Source organism: Bemisia tabaci, chromosome 6, assembly GCF_918797505.1.
Source record: "Bemisia tabaci chromosome 6, PGI_BMITA_v3".
NCBI lineage: Eukaryota > Metazoa > Arthropoda > Insecta > Hemiptera > Aleyrodidae > Bemisia > Bemisia tabaci.
In genome coordinates, this window is record NC_092798.1 from 15,674,620 (window position 1) to 15,698,300 (window position 23,681).

Below are 23,681 nucleotides of genomic sequence, written 5' to 3' on the forward strand. Positions count from 1 at the left end.
TGTACCTTGAGCGTGCGAGGGGGACTGGTTCAGACTGTGGATTGGGGCGACGACGCACAGTGGATCGAGTCAATGGGAGAGGTTGGACAAAATTTGGAAATTTTAAAAGCTTACAACTCCATTTATACAAAACTTTGAGATTTTAAAAGTGGTTCGATTGGTTTCCTTGTGAATTTTTGCTCTAGAAGCACCCATTAAAATCTAAAATGTGACGAATTAAACATCAAAATTTGCGGTTTTAGTCAAAAATTTCATGTCCAACCTCTCTGATTGACTCGATCCACTGTGCGACGGCGCGGCGCGGCGCGACGGGTAAATCCCAGGAAGGGTTCATTGACATAAGTCGGCTGAGAGCAAGCAGCATCGATGATGAAAGTACGATTAGTAGACGGAGGTAGGTCATCCACCAAGAGTGGGACTACGCCCTCCGGTGAACCGCATGTTTACGTCTCTGGCGCCGCACCGCATGCCGCCTCGCACGTTGTCAATGTGGATGTGTATGATCAACAGGTGTCTGACTCCTGGTGAGTGTTTAGATCTCGCGGCCCCTGTTGAGTATGCAACTGGTTGTTCTTGGTAGAGGTGAGGGAGGGATAATGGTGCAGGAACAGAATATTTGCTCATGCACTATATTTTAGAGTATGTTTATCAGGTGTCTGACTCTTCAGTCTTCCTGGTGAGTGTGTAGATTTCGCGGCCCCTGTTGAGTATGCAACCGGTTGTTCTTGGTAGAAGTGAAGGAGGGATAATGGCGCAGGAACGGAATATTTGCTCATGCACGGTATTTTAGAGTATGTTTTCTATGTGAATGTGCATGATCAACAGGTGTCCGACTCTTCAGTCCTCCTGGTGAGTCTGTAGATTTCGCGGCCCCTGTTGAGTATGCAACCGGTTGTTCTTGGTAGAAGTGCAGGAAGGATAATGGCCCAGGAGCAAAATATTTGCTCATGTACTGTATATAAGAGTATGTATGTTCAAGGCGACAGGGACGAATTCCTGGCGGAAATCGGCTTGATTTTCGAGGAGACAGCGTATTAGGAATGAACATGTTTGAGAAATCATGGACATTAAGGAGATAATTTTTCACGATATCATGACCAAGCAGTTGGTATGGTGGTACGCTGCCGGCGTAAGAGCAAGGAATGCCCACAGCCCTTAGAGTCTTCACTTATTTAGATGTACAACAGCAGTGACATTCATCGCGCACGACGGCACGAAAAGTTGCAGCCGGGCATCGCGGTGGCAATGAGAAAGTCAGAGCGCCTTCGGTTGTTTAGGTATGCAACACGGTCATCCATCGAGCACGATAAGTTGCATCCAGGCGTTGTTATCCTCACCGCAGAGCGTCCTGGTACCCATCAGCCGAGATACGAACTAATAAGGCCTCTTTTTGATTCAGCTGACGGGTGGAAAACGATGATCTTTTCTCTTAATTCAAAAGGAAGGCGGCGCAAATATTATTGAGCAGCTGGTAAAAAAGAGCTGACTTCCTTGTGAAAGAGCAGGGTTGTTCCCTAATATTGGTCGGTTGCATTTTGCATTTATTTTCATTCAAGAAATCTGTCAGCACTTGAATCTGAGTAATTTACAGACTACTTTTTCCCGTACTCTATGACAAGAGGATTCGATTCAGATCTTGCACGAGTGTCAATTTTCGCATTCGACAAATCCGAAATTCCTTGCCTCTTAACCCGCAGCGTAGAGAAGCGTGAGTACTCAATATGCGTTCTGAACTATCAACCACACCACAATGATAAACATATTTTATATTAAGTATAATCAAGGTTTAACATAGGGTAACTCCATACATTCAAGTTCAAAAATGTGTTTAAAAGATCATTGGATTTTAGAAACACGCGCACATAAAGTCAGATGCAACGACAGGTGTGCAGACTGTTCTCGGCCTCCACATTTTTCTTCAACCTGCGGGGTTTTCGCGAAAAGGTCAACACGACGCGCTGATCAAAATTGTATTAAATTTATAATGTAAGTTCTTTTTATTCCGTAAGAGTTGAAAATCTGCAAAAGTTTGAAAGTAAAAGAACAATTTGCACCCCTGCCACGATACGGTATGCACTAATGTCCACAATACTGAAACATCTCAGTTTACTTTTGAGTATAACACAAGTACTACGGTCAGAATATGGTTCATAAACCTAGAAGATCGTCAAATCGTGGGCTTTGTACCAAGAAAATGAGCCAGAATTTCAACGAAGGACCAATGTTACCGAGCACCGATAAAAGTTATTATCGATCGATTAAACACGAGAACAAGGAAAATTGACGGCCGGACAATTGTCTTGGAAGAAAGCGAAAGCTCGAAGTTGACGGCATATTTATTGTGGCAGATTTCACGAACCATAAATTTACGCGAACAAGATTTCTTTCAGCATATGTGGAGAAGGCTCGGAGACTTGGCCTCCGTTCAATTTTTAGCTCCGCTGACGTAACAGCGTAACTGCGCTTCACAGTAAACCCTGCCGTCCGTATAAACTCCTGCTTTTCAGGGCTCATCCGTGTGCGAAGTTGCTTTCTTCGTTCGCAAAAAAATGAATCCGAAGTATTAACCTCATCTCTGTAACTTTGAACTCTGTCATGTACAAAGGATAATTAATATCGTGCGTGGTCTGTTATATAACCTTGAAATAAAAAATATTCTGCAATCATATACTTTTTTGAAGCTCAAGAACGATATATTTTTTAATTTAATTAATAATATTAGATTTCAAAGGGAATTGTATTTCAAGACAAGGGCACCCGGCCGTTTTTAAATGGGAGACGAGGAGGGATGTTTTTCGAAAATTTTTCAAACTAGCGAACATCAAAATTCTTGAAGAATAGATCCTCCCCATCCTTTGTATTGGTTCCCTATTAAATCACAATACTATACTTAAAAAAGTTATAGGTATTTTCTTAAGAGAGATATTTCATTTTTCACGGGAATCAATTTGCACGATAGAATACAATATTGGAAATTCAGCAAGGTGACACTATATTTGAATCAAATGAACTAAAGTGCTCCTGAAATGTTAATATCGATGGCCAAAGAGTAAAACCACGTATCTTTATTACAGTGTTTCTAAATTTTTGCTCTTATTTTAGTTTTTCGAAGTGAAAAAGGTCACAGCATTCTGCTACCAGTGAAGAAAAATCAGAAAAGTTTTCGAGAAATTAAGTTGACTAATTTTTTAAAGAGAATACAAAGTAGGATAGGAAGTCTGCAACGTCGCAAACTGAGATACGTGGTTTCGCACTTTGGCCATCGATATACTACATATTCGAAATGAAAAACTATTAAGTTCAAGAACCATGTAAACAATCATTCATTTTACAGTTGATGGTATATTTCACTTTTACACTTATCTAAGAATATTTTTCATTCAGTGCTCAAATAATCGAAGGGTTTTCAATACAACTCGTGATTGAAAGACTCTTGCTGAATGATTGACATATTTAACAAGATTTTATGATTTGACGAGTCGAGATAGCAAAATATTTCCGAGTGAGTCTGTTCACCGATAAAGCTGCACACGTGAGGAAAAGAATCGTGGGACTTTGGTTTAGGAAATTAAAAAAAAAAAAAACAAGAAAAAGAGAAAAAAAGAAAATATGACGTCTAAAAGAATTCGCGAAGGTTTTATTATCATCAAAATCCTCGACTTATACCTCCCTCTTTGTTTTTTGCAATTAGTATGAGTAAAAATAAAGGGAGGGGCAAAAGTTCATCTCAAGCTTTTTTGTTCAAGATGATCGTGAGCTTTTATCTTGAAGCAATCGGAGGCTACAAAAGAGTGGATCACCATACGTTCGCGTGGTACTATTCCAAGTTCTTAAGTAAGACAATCAAGTGTAAACATATATATTCAGAATATGCTACATTTAATTTGATTGCGCTAGGAACGGCTCCTTTGAGAAGCGAATTTGTAACTAAAGTAAGAATGGACGAGATGTTGTTTATGATCCTCAGGAAATATAGTCACCATTAATAGGTTCCTAGTAGCTCGTATCACATGGTTGGTAAAGGTAAGTGGACCACGTTTAGCAGAGAGGAACCGAGCCACATCAGCTGTTACCAAAAACAGGCTAATTTAATTTTTTACAAGAGAGTGTTTGTGCGGATTCCTTTGAAAATGTTAAGGAATTTGCTACTTAATATACCGAAAATCTCTAAAATTTGCACACAAATCCGTACAACCGTTTTCATGTAAAAAATTAAAATGCCCAATTTTTATATGACATGCCGTTCTGACACAAAATATGGCGTCCATCGAGTCACCTTAAAATGTTTATGCACTGGGGGCTAGAGATCCATAAATTATAATTGAGCTCTCGAAAGGAATTTCCTAGGCGGAAGAGTGGTGGGAAACAAAGGAGCGATAAAGGCTGAAAAGGCGGACGCTACCAGAATGAAATTAGAATCAATGGGCGGAAATGGAACGAGCACAATCAAAGCTCTGGGTGCGCGGGGAATTCAAATTAGACACCTAGTTTTCGTTTCCATGCACGTTGTCGAAGTCGTCACTTAGCTTCAATTGAAACGGCCGCATTTTCTGACGCAAATCAATCATCAATAGCTGCTCGGGTTACCATCGTTTCGTTTCTCTCGCCTCCTTTGTCTCGCGTTCCCCCTCGCAAATGGCGAATTCGAGGCGTAGGTGTAAAAAATAAGATGAAAATTATTTTAAGAATGCACCGACTCTCCCTAAGACGACTTCTTCATGCTACGTTCATACTCGGCAAGGTTGTAATCGGGATCTTCAAAACTCCGGTCGATTGTTGAATCGTTAGTGAATATGAGTTTGATCGATAACTCCCTATTTGCACCAGGCCCGCCACAAGAGGAGGGGGGGATTCCTGGTTCCCTGGTTCCGGTCCCGCTCTAGAATTGAAAATAGTATCATCTCCCCCCCCCCCCCCCCCCCGAACAAAATTTCCAGATGTTTTGAATGCAACAATCCGAAAGTATTTTGTGCTAAGGAATAAAAAAAAAGCGTAATTATTCTGCAGAAACTGATGGAAAATCTCCGTCATGAGAGCTTCAGAATGCGTCCAAGAGGACTTAAAATTTTAAAAATTTCCCGGGGGAGGCCCTCGGACCCCCTCTGTGCTGGGGGCCCGGGCCTTAAAACTGGTACCAGGGCCCGAGATAGGATGTGACGGGCCTGATTTGCACAATGCTATTATATCGATGAAGGCTATTCGATAGCGGTTCAACAATCGCCGAATCGTTATCGGATGAATTTGATCGATAACTCTCTATCTTTACAACGGTATACATCGATCAAGGTAATTCGATAACGAATCGTTATCGAATGAATTTGATCGATAACTCTCTATCTTTACAACGGTATATATCGATCAAGGTAATTCGATAACGATTCAACTATCTCCCCGCTGGAGAGCAAGGGAGGAGGAGGAGGAGGAGTGCGCGGGCGGGCGCGCGTTAAACTTTCGACATCGGCATGCATCACTCAGCAGGGACAAATATACGCAATTTAAGAGGTGCGGCGTCGACGGCAGGTCTTCATCAGTCAACAGTCGCTCTAAACCGACTTACTCGGCAATTCAAAAACGCCGTATGAACCTCCTGGCGTTGCAAAATTCCCTTTGGTAAAACACAAATTTCCTGGTAAATTTATGAATATGCTCTTCCCAATTTTTCAGCTAATTTTGCTCGCAATCCCACCCAAAGTCTCTGAAAATTTCAAGGAAAAATATTCATAACTTTCCTCGAAAATGAACATTTTATCGAGGGAAATTTGGCAACTCTCGAATGTTCATGCGGCGTTCTTCCTTAGCACGGCAAAATTCGACTTAAGGATAAAATTTTAAGGTCCCTAAAGACGCGCGAAATGCACGAAACACGCGCGAATGCATTCCTGCCAATTTTCCTCGCAAAATTTGGCTATTTCAAAATTAATTTAAGAATGCCCGGGTCGAGAGTATTCCCAGCGGGCGAACGCATTACTGCCTTGTTAAGGAAAAACGCCGTATGAGCCGCGTTAAACGTCGCTAGATTTCCATCAATGAGATCGGATTTACTAAGAAAATGTTTAACACTTTCCTTAAAATTTTTCAAAAAATTTCGTTCGCAATTCGATTTAAAATTCTGAAAATTTCAAGGGAAAATATGAACTTCTTTCCCTTTGAAACGCATGTTTCATCCGGGGAAATTTGGCAATTCTCGAATGTTCATTCGGCGTTTTTCCTTAGCACGGCAGATTACATGCCTCATGTAATTTTAAGCACCGGCCTCCCTCGCTGTGCGGATAGTTTATGAATTTTTAAACATTCAAAAGTAACGGAGATGCTGATTTACGGCCTCGAGATAAATGGGTTTTACTGGTAGGAAATAATTCACGGCTCCTTAAAATGTAGTAATTGCGGCACTAAATCATTGGGCACTCGTTAGGCAGAGGTTCACCGGAGATTTCGCAAGGGACAGAGACTCTGTTTGTGGATATGGTCTTAAGGCAGCCTGAAAACAGGAAATGGGCCACACGCATGGCTTCTTTGGGAGAATCGGATCATTTGTACACCTCGCCATACTCTCGTGTAGAGGGCCTAGGGTCTCTTCCATTAAAGTATGTACAAGAGTTACGAAATTTCATTGAATTCTATAGAATGGAATCTCGGGATAAATTTTTTTAAAGTTTCGTTAAATGTTTGATAAAGTTTCTCTGATAGACTTTTGCGACAGCATATAAAACGTCTGAAAATGGTAGAAACTCAATTATAGGTATTAATTTTTAAATAAAATAATCTTGGGCCGAGCTCCAAAGTCCCTCGATGAATTCTGAATTACTTTCACGAGGTGCATTCTTAGCCCCAGAAAATTCTATTAAATTACATTAAACAATCTCAGCAAAATTGAATTTCAAAGAAAAATCCGAAAATTCCGCCCTCGGTCCCTGCCAAAGCTTATTGAAATTGCATTCCAAGAAGTTAGATTCATACATGCTCTAGGCTAGTTAATAAATCTTCGTTATTAATGAATGCAGAGACTTAGCATTTGGGCAGATTTTTAAACGCTGATAACTCCGTTCGTACAAAACTTTGAAGTTCTGAAAGTGAATCCATTGCTTTCCTCGTGAAATTTTCTTCTGAAAGCACCCCTTGAAATGCAAAATGTGACGAAACAAACATAAAAATTTGCAGTTTGAGTCAAAAATTTAATGTCCGACCTATCTAATTGACTCGATCCACTGTGCGACATTTAAAATTTTCTGCCGCCGTACTATTTTTTTTACAGAGAAATTGTTGGGTGAATCTGTTGGAAAATTGTTCTGAATTATATGTATATCGGCAGCACAAAGACAAGTCAGTGAAATTTTCGGACAGCTTCGTCGAACAATTTCTCTGTAAAAAAATGAAATGACGGCGGAAATTTTGAGACGTCGCATGGCGCTTGAGATACTTTGGCCGGAAGATTAAGATTTTACGGTATCATTTGTTGCGAATCTATACGCGTTTAATCAAAACACGACATCGTGACATCCGTTGCAAACGCATGCAATCCAATGACTCGCAATGATAAATGACTAGTTTTCTGCTGGTTTGGAGTTCCTGGTGGGCGCCGCGACGCCATGTCACTGGCACGACGACGGCGCTGGGTCGTCCGCCAAGCGCAGCATGAAGCGTCGGGACGCTGCTGGGTCGGGGACTTCCAGCAGCACCGTTAATATTCGCCGATTCACAGTTCATTCAACTTTTACTTTCGTTCGGATTTCGCGCACCACCTGTAGGCGCGACTGCGCGCTTCGCACGGTGGAATGGTGGGATTGCATTTTGCAACAAGGAACCAAGAGCATTGCAATGTTGTTAAGATGTGCAACTTCATCCATGTGCAAGAAAAGCACGGGAATCATGCAGGAATATGGAATTTACATGGTACTTGTTGTCTTAAATTTACAGTTTTTGGGGTTTAAAATAGAAAATGTTTACAAGATGATCAGGTTTTCCCTCCAAGACAAAAGATGTTGCACAATCTTGGGAACATAGGGATTGCATTTTGCAAAAAAGAACCAGGAGTATTGCAATGTTGCTAAGATTATGCAGCTTCTTTTGTCTTGGAAAAAAACCTGATTATCTATGAACAGTTTCTATTTTACTTGCTAAAAACTGTAAATTTAGGACAAAAATTTCCTCGTAAATTCCACATTTTTCCAGGATTTCAAAAGTAGATATTGCAATGGATGAAGTTGCACAATCTTAGCAACATTGCAATGCTTGTGGTTCCTTTTTGCCAAATGCAATCCATAGCAAAGCTCTTGGTTCCTTGTTGCAAAATGCAATCCAATTGCAACAGTTTACCGTCTGAGTGCATTTATACCGGAAGTACAGCATAGCAAAACAGCAACATCAACAAATTTCGCCTGAATTAATTGGCATTTATTTAACATTTTTGACGTTAAAAAAATTCGATTACGCCACGTTTCGACTGTGTATTTACAAAATATCTTGTTTGTAAAACTTGGAGTAAAATGAGTGATTTATTTATTTAATGGAGGACCATATGTTATACGGACCTATATCTAGAAGCTGATGTGGCTTGGTTCTTTTCTGCAAAACGCGATCCACATTACCGTGACATTCGTGTGCTTTACTGTTATACCTGAATAAAAAATATGTTTAAATTTTTATTGACAGTTTTGATCGGTATAGCAAAACATCAACATCAACAAATTTTGCTCACATAAGAAAAAAAAGTTTAATTTTATAAGCACTAGAGGTCTGCGGTAAAACTGCTCGAAAGTTCCTTATTGATACAGGGTCAGTAATTGTTTCGCGATATCTTCCTCATTCTCATCACTGCAGAGAACAATGTCGTGCATCATAGTAGCTTTCGCTCTTTGCGATCTTGACTGCAATTCTAAACCCTCTTTCCCGTGAAAAAATCTGTGGATCAGAGTTGAACTTTTTGGCCATCAAAGTGGGAAAAAATACCCACCGCGTGTAGCCCAGCGGAGGCACGCCGCAAAAACTCGAGGGTATCAAGCCGAGAGCCACGGGCTAGGTCTCTACTCCATTTTACGTGGTGAAAACGGTATGAGTGAAGGAAAGTATACACACAACATAGAATAATACTACCAGTGGCGTGGCGTTAATGATCGACTATCGATATCTCGCCATTTGAAACTATGGTAAAGAATCGATTACTAGAGTTTTCGCTGCGAATACCCTGATAATCGATCTTTTTTCATAGGTTTGAGTGGCACATCTATCCATATATCGCAAAGCACGCCACGCCACTGAATACTACTCACTCGAGGTTTACAATGTTGAAAATCTCCTCTCGTCTCATTACTTATTAAGGGAAATCTGAGCCAATTCGTACCGGTGGTTCCGTTAAAAAAGTTTGCACCTAACGTGATATTTCAAAATTTTCACTCTGAGTGCAACAGATTTTTTTGAAGAAACTTCATGGGGCGGGGGGGGGATGTAACAATGGCGGATGTGAAAAATTACCTTTTCGAAACACATTCAAAAAATTGTTTTGGCATCGAGAAAATTTTGAGAAAATACTTGAGATGTGCTCTTCGAGATCTGTACATTATGCCAGAGCCAAACATATTAAATTTTGGTGTGAACAAAACAGTTTTTTAAGTGTGTTTCGAAAAGGTAATTTTTCACATCCGCCATTGTTACATATAAGGCCTCCTATGTGTATGCAGTGGCGTGGCGTGAATGATCGACCATCGATATTTCTCCATTTGAAGCTGTGTAAAGAATCGATTATCAAGGTGTTCGCTGCGAACGCCTTGATAATCGATCCTTTTCCATAGGTTTAAATGGCAGATCGATCGATATATATCGTAAAGCACGCCACGCCACTGGTGTATTGCATGAATACGTATGATCGCGAGCATTATTTTTAAAAGCCATCCACAATTTTTCGGGGGCCAAAATGATTTTTTTGCATGCGTAGGTATTATCGATCCTGCCGTGTTTATGAAAAACGCCGTATGAGCCTTCAGACGTTACCAAATTTCCTCTGTTAAAACACGCATTATCAGGGGTATCTGAGGATATTTTTCCTCCAATTTTTCAGAGGTATCAAATCACAATCAGATCCTAATTATCTGACAATTTTAAGAGAAAAGAATCATAACTTTCCTGAAAAATAAACATTTAACTGGATGCAATTTGGCAATTCTCGAATGTACATAGGGCGCTTTTACTTGCGGGACGGCAGCATTCAGTGGCGTGGCGTGCTTTGCGATATATCGATTGTTATGCCATCTAAACCTATGGAAAAGGATCGATTAACAGGGTGTTCGCAGCGAACACCATAATAATCGATTCTTTATCATAGGTTTAAATGACATAACAATCGATAGATCGCAATTCACGCCACGCCACTGAAGTTTTGCGAGGGCGGCAAAGCCTTATTCTTCAGAGGCACATTGTGTGCATTGCCCAGCGAAATTATGATGCTGCCTGCTGTTTAGTTGGTTCTGTTGCACCCTTTGACGCCTCGTTTCATGTCGGCAACACTGCTAGTGACCAAGACCATGGACCATGGGACTTAAGCGATCACCGCAATTAGATGATAGGAAGCACTTCAAGTTGAAACACGGTCTTCACAGCCAATGTGTAACCTTATAACATTCATGACATTGCAAGCGTAAAAGTGACCCTTTCCATTAATTGCCCACTTTATCGGTGTCGTGAGAGTTAATTGAACCGGAGTGGAGGCGGCCCTCTTGTCATCGTTGAAAATTTTAGAGTTCCCCCGAAAACGACTAATTTGTCGCTGCAGTGTTTTTTGTTTCATGTGTGTCAACCTGAAAGGCTAAATTACAACGTCTAGGATCGGCATCTGCAAGTGTTTCTGAAGGTGGAGAAATCAGTCGGTTATTGCGTCACTGAGCTGTTTAAAGCATTTTCAATTTCCCCGGTAAAAATTGGCGATAAGAACTGCGTTTCAAAATACCATAGGAATTCTTATAGCCGGCTAAAGAAGGCCACAGAAAATCATATAGCTGGCTGTAGAATGCTGAGAAAATCATACGGCCGGGCTATACGAGGCGATAAAAAATTATGCAGCCGGGCTATAGTTCCTATCGCCGGGCTTTGCACTTTATCACCATCGATTTTAAAAGATCATAAGAAATTGTGTAGAAATTCGTGTGCTTTGGAAATCATTAAGTTTGATACGGAACCATTTTAAGTACATTTACAAAAAACACGTTATATTTTCCTTTAATACATATTTTTTTTCATCAATTAAAACGAGAATAATCCATACAGGATGTGCAAACATTTCAAAATCATGAGTTGAATAACGCTGACTCCGCCAGGTTAAATATTGGAGCTCGCACAAAGCGGATCGGCGACGCACTGGCGCCTACAAACCTAACAGGGATACTTCACGCATTGCGCAACGCGTGAAGTATCCATGTTAGGTTTGTAGGCGCCAATGCGCGTTTCGCGCTGGCTGCCCGCCTGCGCACCGCAGCGTGCCACGGCGCTTGAAGCAACTATTTCACACCAGAGGTATTGCACAGTATCATACGAAACTGAAGGCGCTCTAATATATTAGGAATGGCAGGCATCCATCAAAAGTACGGAGCTTTCCTCGCAAAATAAATCAAGATACTACGGCCCAAAAAGAGAGCAGTGGTCCAAAAACTCACTAAGTCCCAGCATCCGTAATTAGTGACGTTTAGCATACACTTTATCGCCTGGCTGTGAGTTGCTTGATTGCCATCGGCTATAAAAGGCTATAAGAAATTGTGTAGCCGGCCATAAAAGCTATTGGTAATCTTACAGCCGGCCATAGGTCTATGGTATTTTGGAACACAGATTCTACTGCCAATTTTTACCAGGGTTGGCGAGTTGATAATACCTTCTGTTTTTCCTCCATTTGAATCCATTAAAAATATCTATTTTAGGCGCAGCAAGCTGCCTCACCAAGAATCAATTGTTTTGCATACATTTAAATGGAGGAAAAACAGATCTACCAACGTTCAAGAATCGCCACTGGTTTATGGTGATCGCGCAAATGGAACCGAGTTCATCGGAAATGCATCAAGTTGCGGACCGAATAAAGATGTTCCAAATTCCACTCCTTTGAAAGACTCCATGTTGGACAAAGTTTAATGACAATTTCCGTGTGCAGAATACTTTCTCTCGACTTTGAATAGGAGAAATCTTACGACTCGTTGAATTCAAGAACCACCCTCAACTCATCTTTTTCCAAAATGCGACTTGGCATTTGATAAAACTCGGTTCAAATCATAGAGTTGCAAAAAATGAAAAGAATTGCGTCCAAACTCCCAGCTCCTACGTTCAGCATTGACGGAGAATGAGCCCAAAAAAATGTGCCTGACGTCAGCCACACTCCACACCACAGCCACAGTGAATAATACCTGAAATGCATGTAGGTAAACTTGCTCAAAATGGAAACCTTCCTGGGAAAATTCATTTACGTGTGGGATTCGGTGATCATTTGGTACCTACCCGAGTAGCATTGTTATCTACATTCTAGGAGGCGCTCATCAAGAAAATGTCTACTTTCTAGATAGAACAATTTTCTTGAAAGAAAATAGGTATAAAGTAGATCTAGAAAATATTTGACACAAGAAAATATAAAGAAAATACATTTTTTCCTTGCATTTTCTTAAAAGAAAACATTAAGAAATTGGCTAGGAAATAATTCTACTTTCAATAAATTTTCTATCTTTTTTCCAAACGGGAAGTTGACAGAAAATAGATCTATTTTCTTTGGTCAGACTTTTGACTCGCAATGTTTCTTACTTTCTGGATGACTCTCATTTTCTTTGTTTTTTCTAGAAATTTTCTTGATATTTTTTTTCTAGAAAAAAATTCTAGTTTGCTACTTGGGTACTACTGCATGAAAAATAAAAACAGTCGGGGAGAAAGTAATCTTATGCTTATAAATAAGAAAAAATGGACTTTAGAAGTGAAAAAACTCTTCGCATCATCCCTAATACCTTCCACCCATCTTCTGAGGTGCTTTTGCGAACACAGCAGTGCAAAAAACTGCTGTGCTGACAAAATCACATATCTACATTTTGGAAGGAGCCCTGTTGTTCATTAAGTCCCATATTTCCCGCGGCTCACGTAAAGATGGAGTCAGGAGCTTTTTATCGTCGAGGCAACGAGAGGCCACTCAGTATGCGCTGGCCGCTCGACTCAATCCTCGGGAGGAAGGCATGCTCCATCGGCGGCCATTAATATTTTCACGCACCGATAATGACCCGAGCAGCAATTGACGCAGGTCGTTGGCGATTCGCGACTCTTGCAAAAGTACGCGCGCGGGCTTTAATTAGTTTTTAATCTGCTCTGCTCGCGTGGCGCGCGCGAAAATCGGCTCGTCCGACGGTCCGACGAAACCGCAATGACGCATGCGTGATAGCGCCGCGTGCAGAATGATGAGTGATGTGAGGCCGGTGCCTTAACACTGGGGAGCAGTGGCGTGGCGTGAATAATCGATTATCGATATCTCGCCATTTGAAGCTATGATAAAGAATCGATTACTAAGGTGTTCGCTGCGAACACCCTGATAATCGATCTTTTTTCATAGGTTTGAGTGGCGTATCAATCGATATATCGCAAAGCACACCATGCCACTGCTGGGGAGCACGCTCTATCGAGCTGAATATCGAGAAAAATATTGAGATACCTAAGCTCGCGAAAAAGCTGGAGTTCTTCGAAAATGAACGTTAAAAAGCAAGTAAAAATGGACCGCATTAAGTGAAAGGGAACCAACCCACATTATACATACATATAAAACCGCTTTTACAGCGCTCTCTGGCGCCTAAGTCCCCCATCCTTCTAAAGCTCTTCAGGGAGTTGGCACACCCTCATTCTGAAACCCCCAACCCACATCATCCAAAGCTAAAAACTGGGCAATTAACTTTTTTACAAGAGAACGATGGTTCGGATTTTTTTGAACATTTTTAAGGACTTGCTTTGTAATATGCAAAAAACCCACTGAAAGTTGCACAAAAATCCGCACAGCCGTTTTCATGTAAAAAATTAAATTGCCCAATCAAATTTGGCAATAGCTGATGTGGCTTGGTTCCTTTCTGTTAAGTGCGGTCCAAAAGTAGCCCGAACTATAACGAGGTGGTATACCATCTTGTAAGAAATAAATCGTATGTGTGTGTCATGCAAGAGCGAACAATTGCTAGAACGCCTTCAATTTTTCATACATGCAACAATGCAACATGCACAGAAATACGATGACTTCGGCGCTGATTGTGGAATTATGACGAAATTAATGGCGTAAAAAAGGATGTTTAAAATTGAGCGATAGCCTCTGTCAACGCGCAAACAGGTATACGCGGAAGAGAGAAAAGGGTTCCGTTTCTTTACATGGACGGACAAACCCATCCTTTTTTTTTTTGGCATGGCAGATTTTAATTTTACACTTAAACTGATTACAGTAGAGAGTCGCGCGATTTATCATCGATGACAGTTTTGATGATACTGGTTATGCAATGTGCGCCGTAGTAATATGAGTATCCACGATGATTATATTGATACTGGCATTAGGGTAAAAATTACAGGCGTATGAGTGTGATGGTTTCATATTAGTGTGAAAATGTTGCCAGGTGTGTAAAATAACAGAATTTGGCGCCGAAAAGTTATATTCCCGTTGCAGATAGACTACGTCACGGAACGATTTCTCTAATATCCTCTCGAGGAAAAAGTACGTTTGTAAGTATAACAATTCTCTGAGAGCCTCGGGCAGCTATCCTTGTTGTATAAAACAGTCTGCTGAAGCTGAGAGTCGGGTGAGGTATACTATTGAGAATAATTTCAATCACTGTTTCGACCTTAAAATGAAAAGTATTGGAATGATTGCTGCGGCATTATCGATTTATCGGTAGATCGCAGGTATATTTTAAGTGGATGAAAAGGAGTTGAGTTGATTTGAAATTTGTTGGAAAATAAAGGGGAGAAAACAGTTGTAAAGAGAGGTTTTCAGAGTAGTGGTACCTATCGGTGACTGGAAGAAAATTTAAATTCAGCATCTTCGAAAAAAAATATTTTATTAGAAACTTACGTGCATTGGGATTTATTGATAACACGGAAAAATCATTAGCCTCTTACCTGAAACGAAAAAAACAGTGAAATTAGACAATTTCTTAAAAGAAAAAAAAAAGAAAAAAAAGAGGGAGAGAGAGCGAGAGAAATATATGGATTACATTTTGCAATAAGGAACCACTATTTCTGGCCCATTTTAGAAACAATTATACATGCCATTGGTTTTCCAATGCAAATATATGCTTTTACGGTAGAGCCAGAGATATTCGTTCCCTATTGCAAAATGTAATCCATATGGAAAAACACAGAAAACTGAAATTCAAGAAAATACAAGGACGGATTATTGCTTGTTTTTGGAAGACAATACAGTGATTTTTTTTTAGAAAATCAATGATCATTGATTATTAATTTTTTCTTTCTTTTTCCCTCTCACGGCGGCAACGAGGTGTAGGGGTTCGACTACTCAAAGGTCCGCGCACAAGCTAACCTGAGGGTACAACTGGAAGACAACTGGAAGTGATAAATGCTGTCTGGTGGTCTGGTATCCTGGCCTGCATCACTGCCAGCCCCGTGGAAAATACCGGATTTCCTGGCCTAAAAAAACCAACATTTTGCATTTCTTCCACCAAAGTCTGACACCAACGCCGATCCTCGATGTCTGGAGGCAGATATTGGATACATGCAATGAATCCATTAAGAAGCTTGCACCGCGGGCACAAAGTCTCCAGGGGTTAAACCGTCGTTAGATCGACAAAAGGAGGCCCTTTAGGTGAGCCCTATCGCCCGTATGACTCTATGCTTTTCAGGTCTCATGTGAAAATTGAGTCAAGTCCTTTCTTCGGCAAAGCGACGATGAGAGTATGACCTGCGTACTCACGTGTTTCTGATCGGGCAAGAATCACGGACCATGGCTTACACAATTAAAAATACGATAAATCCCAATTAAACCGAATTCATAAAGATTGTGTAGAAATAAGCATCATGCCTGAAAATTATATTGTTATTTTCGATAATTTGTACATCAGTCGGCTTTTGAGTTTATGAGCGGGAAAAGTAAAATGCATTGTTGGAAAAATCAGGGTTGCGATACTGGTACCATTATACCCTTGGGGAAGTGTTTTAAAATTAGCCGGCACGCAAAAAAAAAAAAAAAAAAAAAAAAAAAAAAAAAAAAAAAAAATTGTAAAAAATAAACCGAAGTTATGACACGAAGGCTTGAAGTAAGCAATCAAAAAGATTCAGCTTTTTGCAGAAAATCTATGTGAGTTTTTTATCCGTTATGCTCAGCACTTAAAGTTGTCAGAAATGCAGAATCTTATAGTTGGACGTATTCATGCTAAAAGGAACTATAAGCATAGGATTTGTGTGAAATTACGTCCTTTTAGCATAAATACGGCCAGTTGGTGTTCAAATTATATAAAATCACCTGAGTAACGCGTAACGCATGACGTCTGAGGCACGAGGCGTTTCGGAGGTTGGACCGCAAAGTGGACAGGGGGCGTATACCCCTCAGTTTAAATATGTTGAGTACCAGTTACGTTCAAGAATGAAAGTTTCCAAAAACAAAAATTAGCAAAAAAGAACGAACCAATAGGTTAAAATGTGTTCCAAATCAGATTTGAGATGGAAAAGAATAATCTTTTTTCAAAATGCGTAATTGAATTTTGCACGATCGAATAGAGACCATTGCCTCCCAAGGGTTTCATGCGAGGGGAAAAGGTGCAGAAGGCTTTTTCTCCCCCTTCTCGACCTAAAATTTATTTTCAAAAGGGTAATGATTATACAATAATATTTTCATTGGTGTAGCTTGAAATTTTTGTGTGTGAAAGGCGAGGGCCCATTTCGTCAACTTCCGGCCAAAGTATCACAAGCGCCATGCGACATTTCAAAATTTTCGCCGCCATTTTATTTTTTTTCTCAGAGAAATTTTTACTTGAATCTTGAAAATTTCACTGAATTTTATCGGCAGCACAAAGAAAATTCAGTGAAATTTTCGGACCGCTTCGTTGACTAATTTCTATGTAAGAAGATAAAATGGCGGCGGAAATTTTTATGCGTCGCATGACGCTTGTGATACTTTGGACGGAAGGTGACTACTGACTATTTACTCCTAACGGGCGTCAGCGGCTAAATACTATCCAACTTTTCGGGGGGAGGGGAGGATGGGGGGGGGGGGGGATCAGCCTTCTGGAGGACCAACCTCTCTCCGTGCGGCTCCTCTTGCTGCGCTAATGGATATTCGTTAGCGTATCTTGGAGACCCTCCCCTCTAAAAATGTCTTTATTTTAGAGCCCCCCCCCCACCTCTCGAAAAATGTCTGACTCCGCCTAATCCTCTCATTCACCTACTTTCCACCTACTCCTTATGACGATGGCAAGAGCCAATCGCCGAGGATTATCTCTGAAGAACCGAGATTTGCACTGAAGAGCTGCCAAAGCGATAAGATGACGCGAGTCTCTTTGATACTCCGCGAAATTGAAAATTGAGAAAACTGAGATCCTTATAAATAACTGGAGTGGCTCCTCGAGCGTGGATCGAGAGGCGGGCTGAGTATCTACACGAATATCACTGTGCTCGACGAGATAAACGCTCTCTTTTCCTCCTGTATGTCATGTCTATCGATACGCGAATAACACTTCAAGCTACACGTCAAAATAGCCCCATAAATCTCTAAGGGGTCCCGTAAAACACCCACGAATCACACGATCAGACTCGTGATGGAGTCATGAGGCTTTGACTGAGTGGTCCCGGAAGTCGTAAAAATCGAATGGTTTTTTCAGTGGGTTTTCCGAAGACAATTACACCATTCTGACGGTGGAATTTGGAGATCTAGGTGTTAGCCGCGGGAATGTAAGTCAGACGGGTTTTTAGCCATAGTCTGGCAGACTTGGGTCTTGGAACTCCTGACATAATGTGTCGTCAGCAGGGCCGGATTTACCAATAGGCTACATAGGCTATAGCCTAGGGCGCAACATCCGGAGGGGCGCAAAATTTTTGAGAATTTATTCAAAAAGGTGACCTATTAAAAAACCAACTTGCAAACGTAAACGTACCTACCTCAAAACTGTTTAAAATCGTGTTTTTTTAAAGGGGAATTTGAACATGTTCCTAACACCTAACATCCTCCTTCTGATCTGGAGGGGAGGGGCGTCTGGGGGACCCCCCCCCCCCAGGAGAGCGCCTACTTTTAGGGGCGCTATCCTAAGTTTAGCCTAGGGTGCTAAACATGTAAATCCGGCCCTGTGTGTCAGATGAGGACGCTGTAGAGATCGGGGGAAAGGGAGGCAGGAGAATAAGAAAGAGGAGAAAGCGGAGAAAAAGACGAGGAGGAAAATAGGAGGGAAAAATATTCAAAAACTCCAACAAAAATATTCAAAATTTGTCTAAGAAATGAATTTTTCATATGAGGAAATTTAGCAACATCCAAGTGTTCATACGATGTTTCTTCTTAGCATGGCAGTGTACTTCTCAGTTTTTTCCATCTCAAAACGCAGTTTTTAAATTTGAATTGTTCCTTGAAGCTAACCATGCACTCCCGTGACGCAAATTTTAACACAAACTCAAACCTGCTCCCTTCCTTAAGCGCGTGAGTGATGGTATCCTTCATTCTCAAAGTGCTAAGTCCCGTAAGCAGTTCGTCGCTTAGGTCGATAAAATACCTCAAAATGAACAACTTTGATCAGCCAGGAATATCAATCTTTGATTTTTATCATGCATTAAAATTGAGAAGTGCTAACTTTAATTATGGAATATTTAAGTAAAATAAACTGAAGAAGTTACTGTCACATTCAGCTGATAAATTTCGAGGAAGTTGGACATTGGCGGATCCAGCAAATTGGGAACAATGTCATTTCTTCATTTAAACCTATAGAAAGGTATCGATCCTTGGAGGGGCCAGGTACTCCGACAAGAATCGATTACTTAGCGTAGGTTTAAATGGAGGAAATCCGGTGTTGTCAAATTGCTGGATCCCCCTCTGAAGTTTGAGGAGGGGCACGAAAATAATCCTCGAAGTTGCATTGAGAGTTTCGATTCGTCTTAAGTACCAAGTCTGGGTCTCGCCTACCGTCATCTCACCAGGCGAACAACTAACTTTTCACCAAGGCAACTATTTTTAAACACTCTCCCTATATCCTTGTATCCGCGTCTCATTTCGAGTTATTTCCCCCTTAAACCGATGAGATCTTTGAAATCTACTAGGAACGCGAGATTTTGATACGTGATACATTTTCCCTATAGTTTGCTTTTCAGCTTAAGATGAGTGATCCTATTAGTAAACTGAGAGTTTTTTCGTTCTGAACCGGGTATAAAAATATCGTTCAGTGTTTAATTTCCTAATTTCTGTCTGTCCCCGCAAAATATTTACAATCGTAAAATGCGCACCTTTAAATATTGAGACATACAAACATGTTCGAACTGATGAGGTATATACGGGAATGCAAATTGATATCCACGTAGCACTTTTACATTTTTTCGATTTCGCATGGTTCTTTTATTATTCAATTTCAATAAAATATGGTTTCCGAATTTATTTTTTTCCAATGTGTCGTACAATTTTTATGACAAATTAAATTATTTTTTTGTAGTATGAAAATTCATGGGATTTTAAGACAAGTCACAGAAAAAGGTTTACTCGGTAACTGGTAAAAAAAAATTGCGTAAAATTCATAACCATTTCTTATTTTAAGATGGCGGCTTTGAGAATATCAAAGGTACGTAGGCAGATTCAGGGGGGGGGGGGCTAGAGGACGTGCCCCCCCCCCCCTCCGTTCGCCCAAACAAAAGGAGAAAGAAAAAGAGAGGGCAGAGGGAAGGAAATGAGGAAAGTAGAATGAAAGACGCTTACATTCGGTAAAATTTATTCATGACGAAATTGACTTAAACTGCATATTAGATGCTTCAAAAATTCAAAAATTTTCTGAAAGGGCCCTCTTACGCACCCCCCCCCCCCCCCGGTGTCTATATGTGGATGATATCTTTCATAAAATTTTACAACCCACGTTTATTACAACTGCGACGGCTTTAAGAGTCGCCGATAGTAGAGGGAAGATTCCACTCTCTATAGCTTGGAAATTTGGGTAGATTATTGGCCAAATTGTACGTGTCTTAAAAATAGACAGGTACATCCTGGAACTCTTTATACCTCCAAAACAGGTAAAATCTTTGTGACCAGATTTGCCGGAGGTCTCAAACGACTGGCGCCCCATTCACACTTGAATCCAACGAAACGTGCCCTCGTGCATCGTCATACAACCACGAGACTATGATGCCGCACACTGGATCGAGTCATCAGGAGAAGTCGGACAAAATTTGGAAACTTTAATAGCTCATGACTCGGTTTATACAAAACTTTGAGGCCTTGAAAGTGGTCACATCGGTTTTCTCGTGGAATTTTCTTTTAGAAGCACCCCTAAAAATTTGAAGTGTGACGAAATAAACATAAAAAATAGCAGTTTCAGTAAAAAATATCATGTCCGATCTCTCTGATAAACTCGAGCCACTGTGCGCCGGTTTAAAGAGTGTGTATACGTTTACGGAGAGTTTTTCTCGGAAGTGCCGGATTGCAAAAAAGAACGCGGGAACCATTTTGGGCATGAAAAAATCGGCGGCGCTGATGGCTAAAGGGCAACCGCGGAAGTTTGCAGGTGGGTGCGAAATTCTTCTTCGACATCCTTGCCGATGTTAAGATTTAGGATTTGTCTTGAGCCAATGAATGAAAATCACGGAGAGATTATCTTTAAGATTAAAGCGCACGGGAGAAGGAGCGGGTTCTTCTAGGAAGGAAGCGATGGCGATGGGGTCCAAGGCTTGCTTTTTTAGAAACGATTGCAGGATTTTTACCCACACTTTTCTAAAAGGAAGGGCGGAATTTTCTGGATACTGATAGTCATGATGAGGTAAAATTTTGTGAAAGACGAGCATATCTTATATTTTCAGTTTTAAAGAATTTATAGCCTCATTCAACGCTAATGTTTTACAATGAGAGGAGAAAGAAACTGAATCAATTATCCTATATCAGTTTTGAAGCAACCACAAAAAAAAAAAAAAAAAAAAAAAAAAAAAAAAAAAAAAAATTAACCACGCAAAATTCTCATACACGTCGATGGCTTAAGTCAAAAAATGCAAAACGTAATTCCAGCAATTTTTTTTGTTTCCTTTTTTTGGAACTACGATATAACATAAATTAAGAATTTTAAATTTGAAAATTTCTGTGGAAATTTTTGGATGGAGCAAGAAAAGTGATAAAACATTTTGAAAAAAAAAAACCGTTCGTCAGGTTTTAATGAAAAAAATACGGTTCCTCCGTATGTATCTATTTTGAATAAAATTGAGCGAATAGATTTTGAGAATCGGCTGTACATAGAAATTAGGGACGCCGAATGGACAGACACACATTTTTTCAAGAATTTTCTCTTTCTTTCTTTTTTTTACGCCAGGCTCATTTAAACGTCTACAAAATGATATAGGTAGGTAATTTCAGTTTTTTAAGATAACAATACTTCCTCTACCCGCAAGGGAAGTGCGAAAGTAAAACTTAAAGCTAAACCATTGAGCATGTGCGTGGGTAATTTGCAACTTCGGGATCGGAAATAGGTACGTATTATCCGGCTCACGAAATCTACATGATCGATCAATATTAGACTGTTTTGTAAAAATGTCATTTTTAATACATGTCAATCCCAAAAAATGTGTAAAACACAAAAACATGAGAATAGTTTTGGAACGTCAAAATATAAAATACCCCGGTTCGCAGAACGTCCTACTGAGTTTAAACACAACTTTTGAGTAAGTCCTTCCCGATGATGAGAAGACAGCAGAGTGACTTTAACGAAAGAAAAGAGAGGGGCGGGGCGTTATCAAAGAGGCAAACTAGTCAATGAGACAGTATATCAATATCAATAAATTGAATAAACAAGCTTATCACGGTTTCTCGAGAAGATAAATATAACATTACTCGTGCGCGAAGAAATCGGTCAAACAGGTGTACTACAGAGGTTAAATGTAACTTTATCAACACCAATGCCTACTGGAAGTGTAGTTAGCGCAAAATACGTAAACTGTAAAAAGTAGAATTTTTTTTTTTTTTTTTTTTTTTAATGAAAAAAGTAAGTTACCGTCAGCATCGGTGTATCCCCAATCCTGCGACATTCTGAACTGGAGCGGTAACCAAAAACTGAACAAAAACCGATGAAAAAACTAATCGGAACGAAAAACGAACTAGTAGAAGTAACCGGCAACACGTAAACTAATCGCTGCGCACTGGTTGATGAATTTCAGCAGGAGTCGAATGGGGACTGAACTAGGAAGACGCGGCACTGGATTTAAATGGTTTGTTTACATCGGAGGTTAAGGCACTGCGCGCCACGGTTTTCGAACTACCCTCCCTCGGTGAGATCGGCACTTGCGACCATAGTTGGAGAACTTTTGACTTTGAAGCTAGCTCCGACGTTCCAGCTCGACTGATTGATGAGCACTGCGCAAGCGCTCAGCTTACGTTGGCTGATAAGAACATCGTAGTGAGCGCCCCACTCCACTTATCGCGTGAGCAAGTTCAACCGTTCAACGTAGGTAGGATAAAACTTGTCTCCGGCCGGAGCATTCATCCGCGTTCAAGCGGCAGGGTTTCTAGATAGTCCAGACATGCCGCATTTGACTGTTTCGTCGCGACGTGTGCGCTCTGGCGGCTTGGTGGGTAACTCTCTCGTGGCGGGAAATATCGCTCGGTTTGAATTGACGCTCTTTTTCCTACACGGCCGTCACGTCGCGTCGCTACATTGCCGTGCCGAGGAAGAACGCCGTGTGAGCCTTCAGACGTTGCCAAGTTTCCTCCGATAAAAACCGAATTACTGGGAAAATTGCGAATATTTTTCCCCAAAATTTTCAGACTATTTTGTACTCAATTTAATCTAAAATATCTGGAGATTTCAAGGGAAAATATGCATACGAATGTTCTCAAAAATACATATTTTACAAAGGAAAATTTGGCAACTCTCGAAGGTTTGCACAGCATTCTTAGCACGGCAGTACAGAGATCGTCCCCATCTGTGAAGAGTATCACAGGCTCTGAAATGTTAAATTTACAGGAGTCACAAAAACTTTATTTGCGTTGGCCGGAAATCGATGACCTAAGTGCGGAACCATGTAAATCCATTTCGACGGTGTAAGTCGGCAATCACATAACTCGTTTGCGGTGTCTGAAAATCTCCGCCTCTATGTTAATTTTTTAAAGGAGAAAAATTGACATCATTCCTTGAAGCTTTTGCAAAATTTTCTTCGCACAAAGGAGAAAAATCACGGCAGTTTTAAAGAAATGCCGTTGAGTAGTTTTCCGTTTAAAAAATAAAGTATGACAGGAAGTCTGCAACGTCGCAAACCGAGTTATGTGATTGCAGATTTACACCGTCGATTTGTAAAACCATTCTGTAAAAAAGAGAAAGGTTCCCCTTCTTTAACAATAAGTATTACTACATGGTTCCCTATCTCTAAACAAATCAGTGGTAGTGAGCTTATTGGGCAGTTAGATACGGATCCGTCACAAAATGGAAACAGAGCGAAGAAAATGAGGCGCATTGATGACGGTGCAGAGATACAACTTTTCGTGCTTGATGGATGTCCGTGCTGCATCTGAAAAATTGAAGGCGCGATGACGCGAGGCGTGA

At 40.5% G+C, this 23,681-nt stretch overlaps 1 protein-coding gene across 1 annotated transcript in view; it reads right to left on the reverse strand.

Moving 5' to 3' along the window:
• Positions 1 to 22,595, reverse strand: part of CAH1 (carbonic anhydrase 1) — a 96,639-nt gene extending 74,044 nt beyond the window's left edge. The window contains exon 1 of the mRNA XM_019051151.2: positions 22,137 to 22,595. Coding sequence (XP_018906696.1) covers positions 22,137 to 22,170 — 34 coding nt within the window. The 5' untranslated portion in view covers positions 22,171 to 22,595. The remainder of the gene's footprint in view (positions 1 to 22,136) is intronic.
• Between the last annotated feature and the right edge of the window lie 1,086 nt (positions 22,596 to 23,681).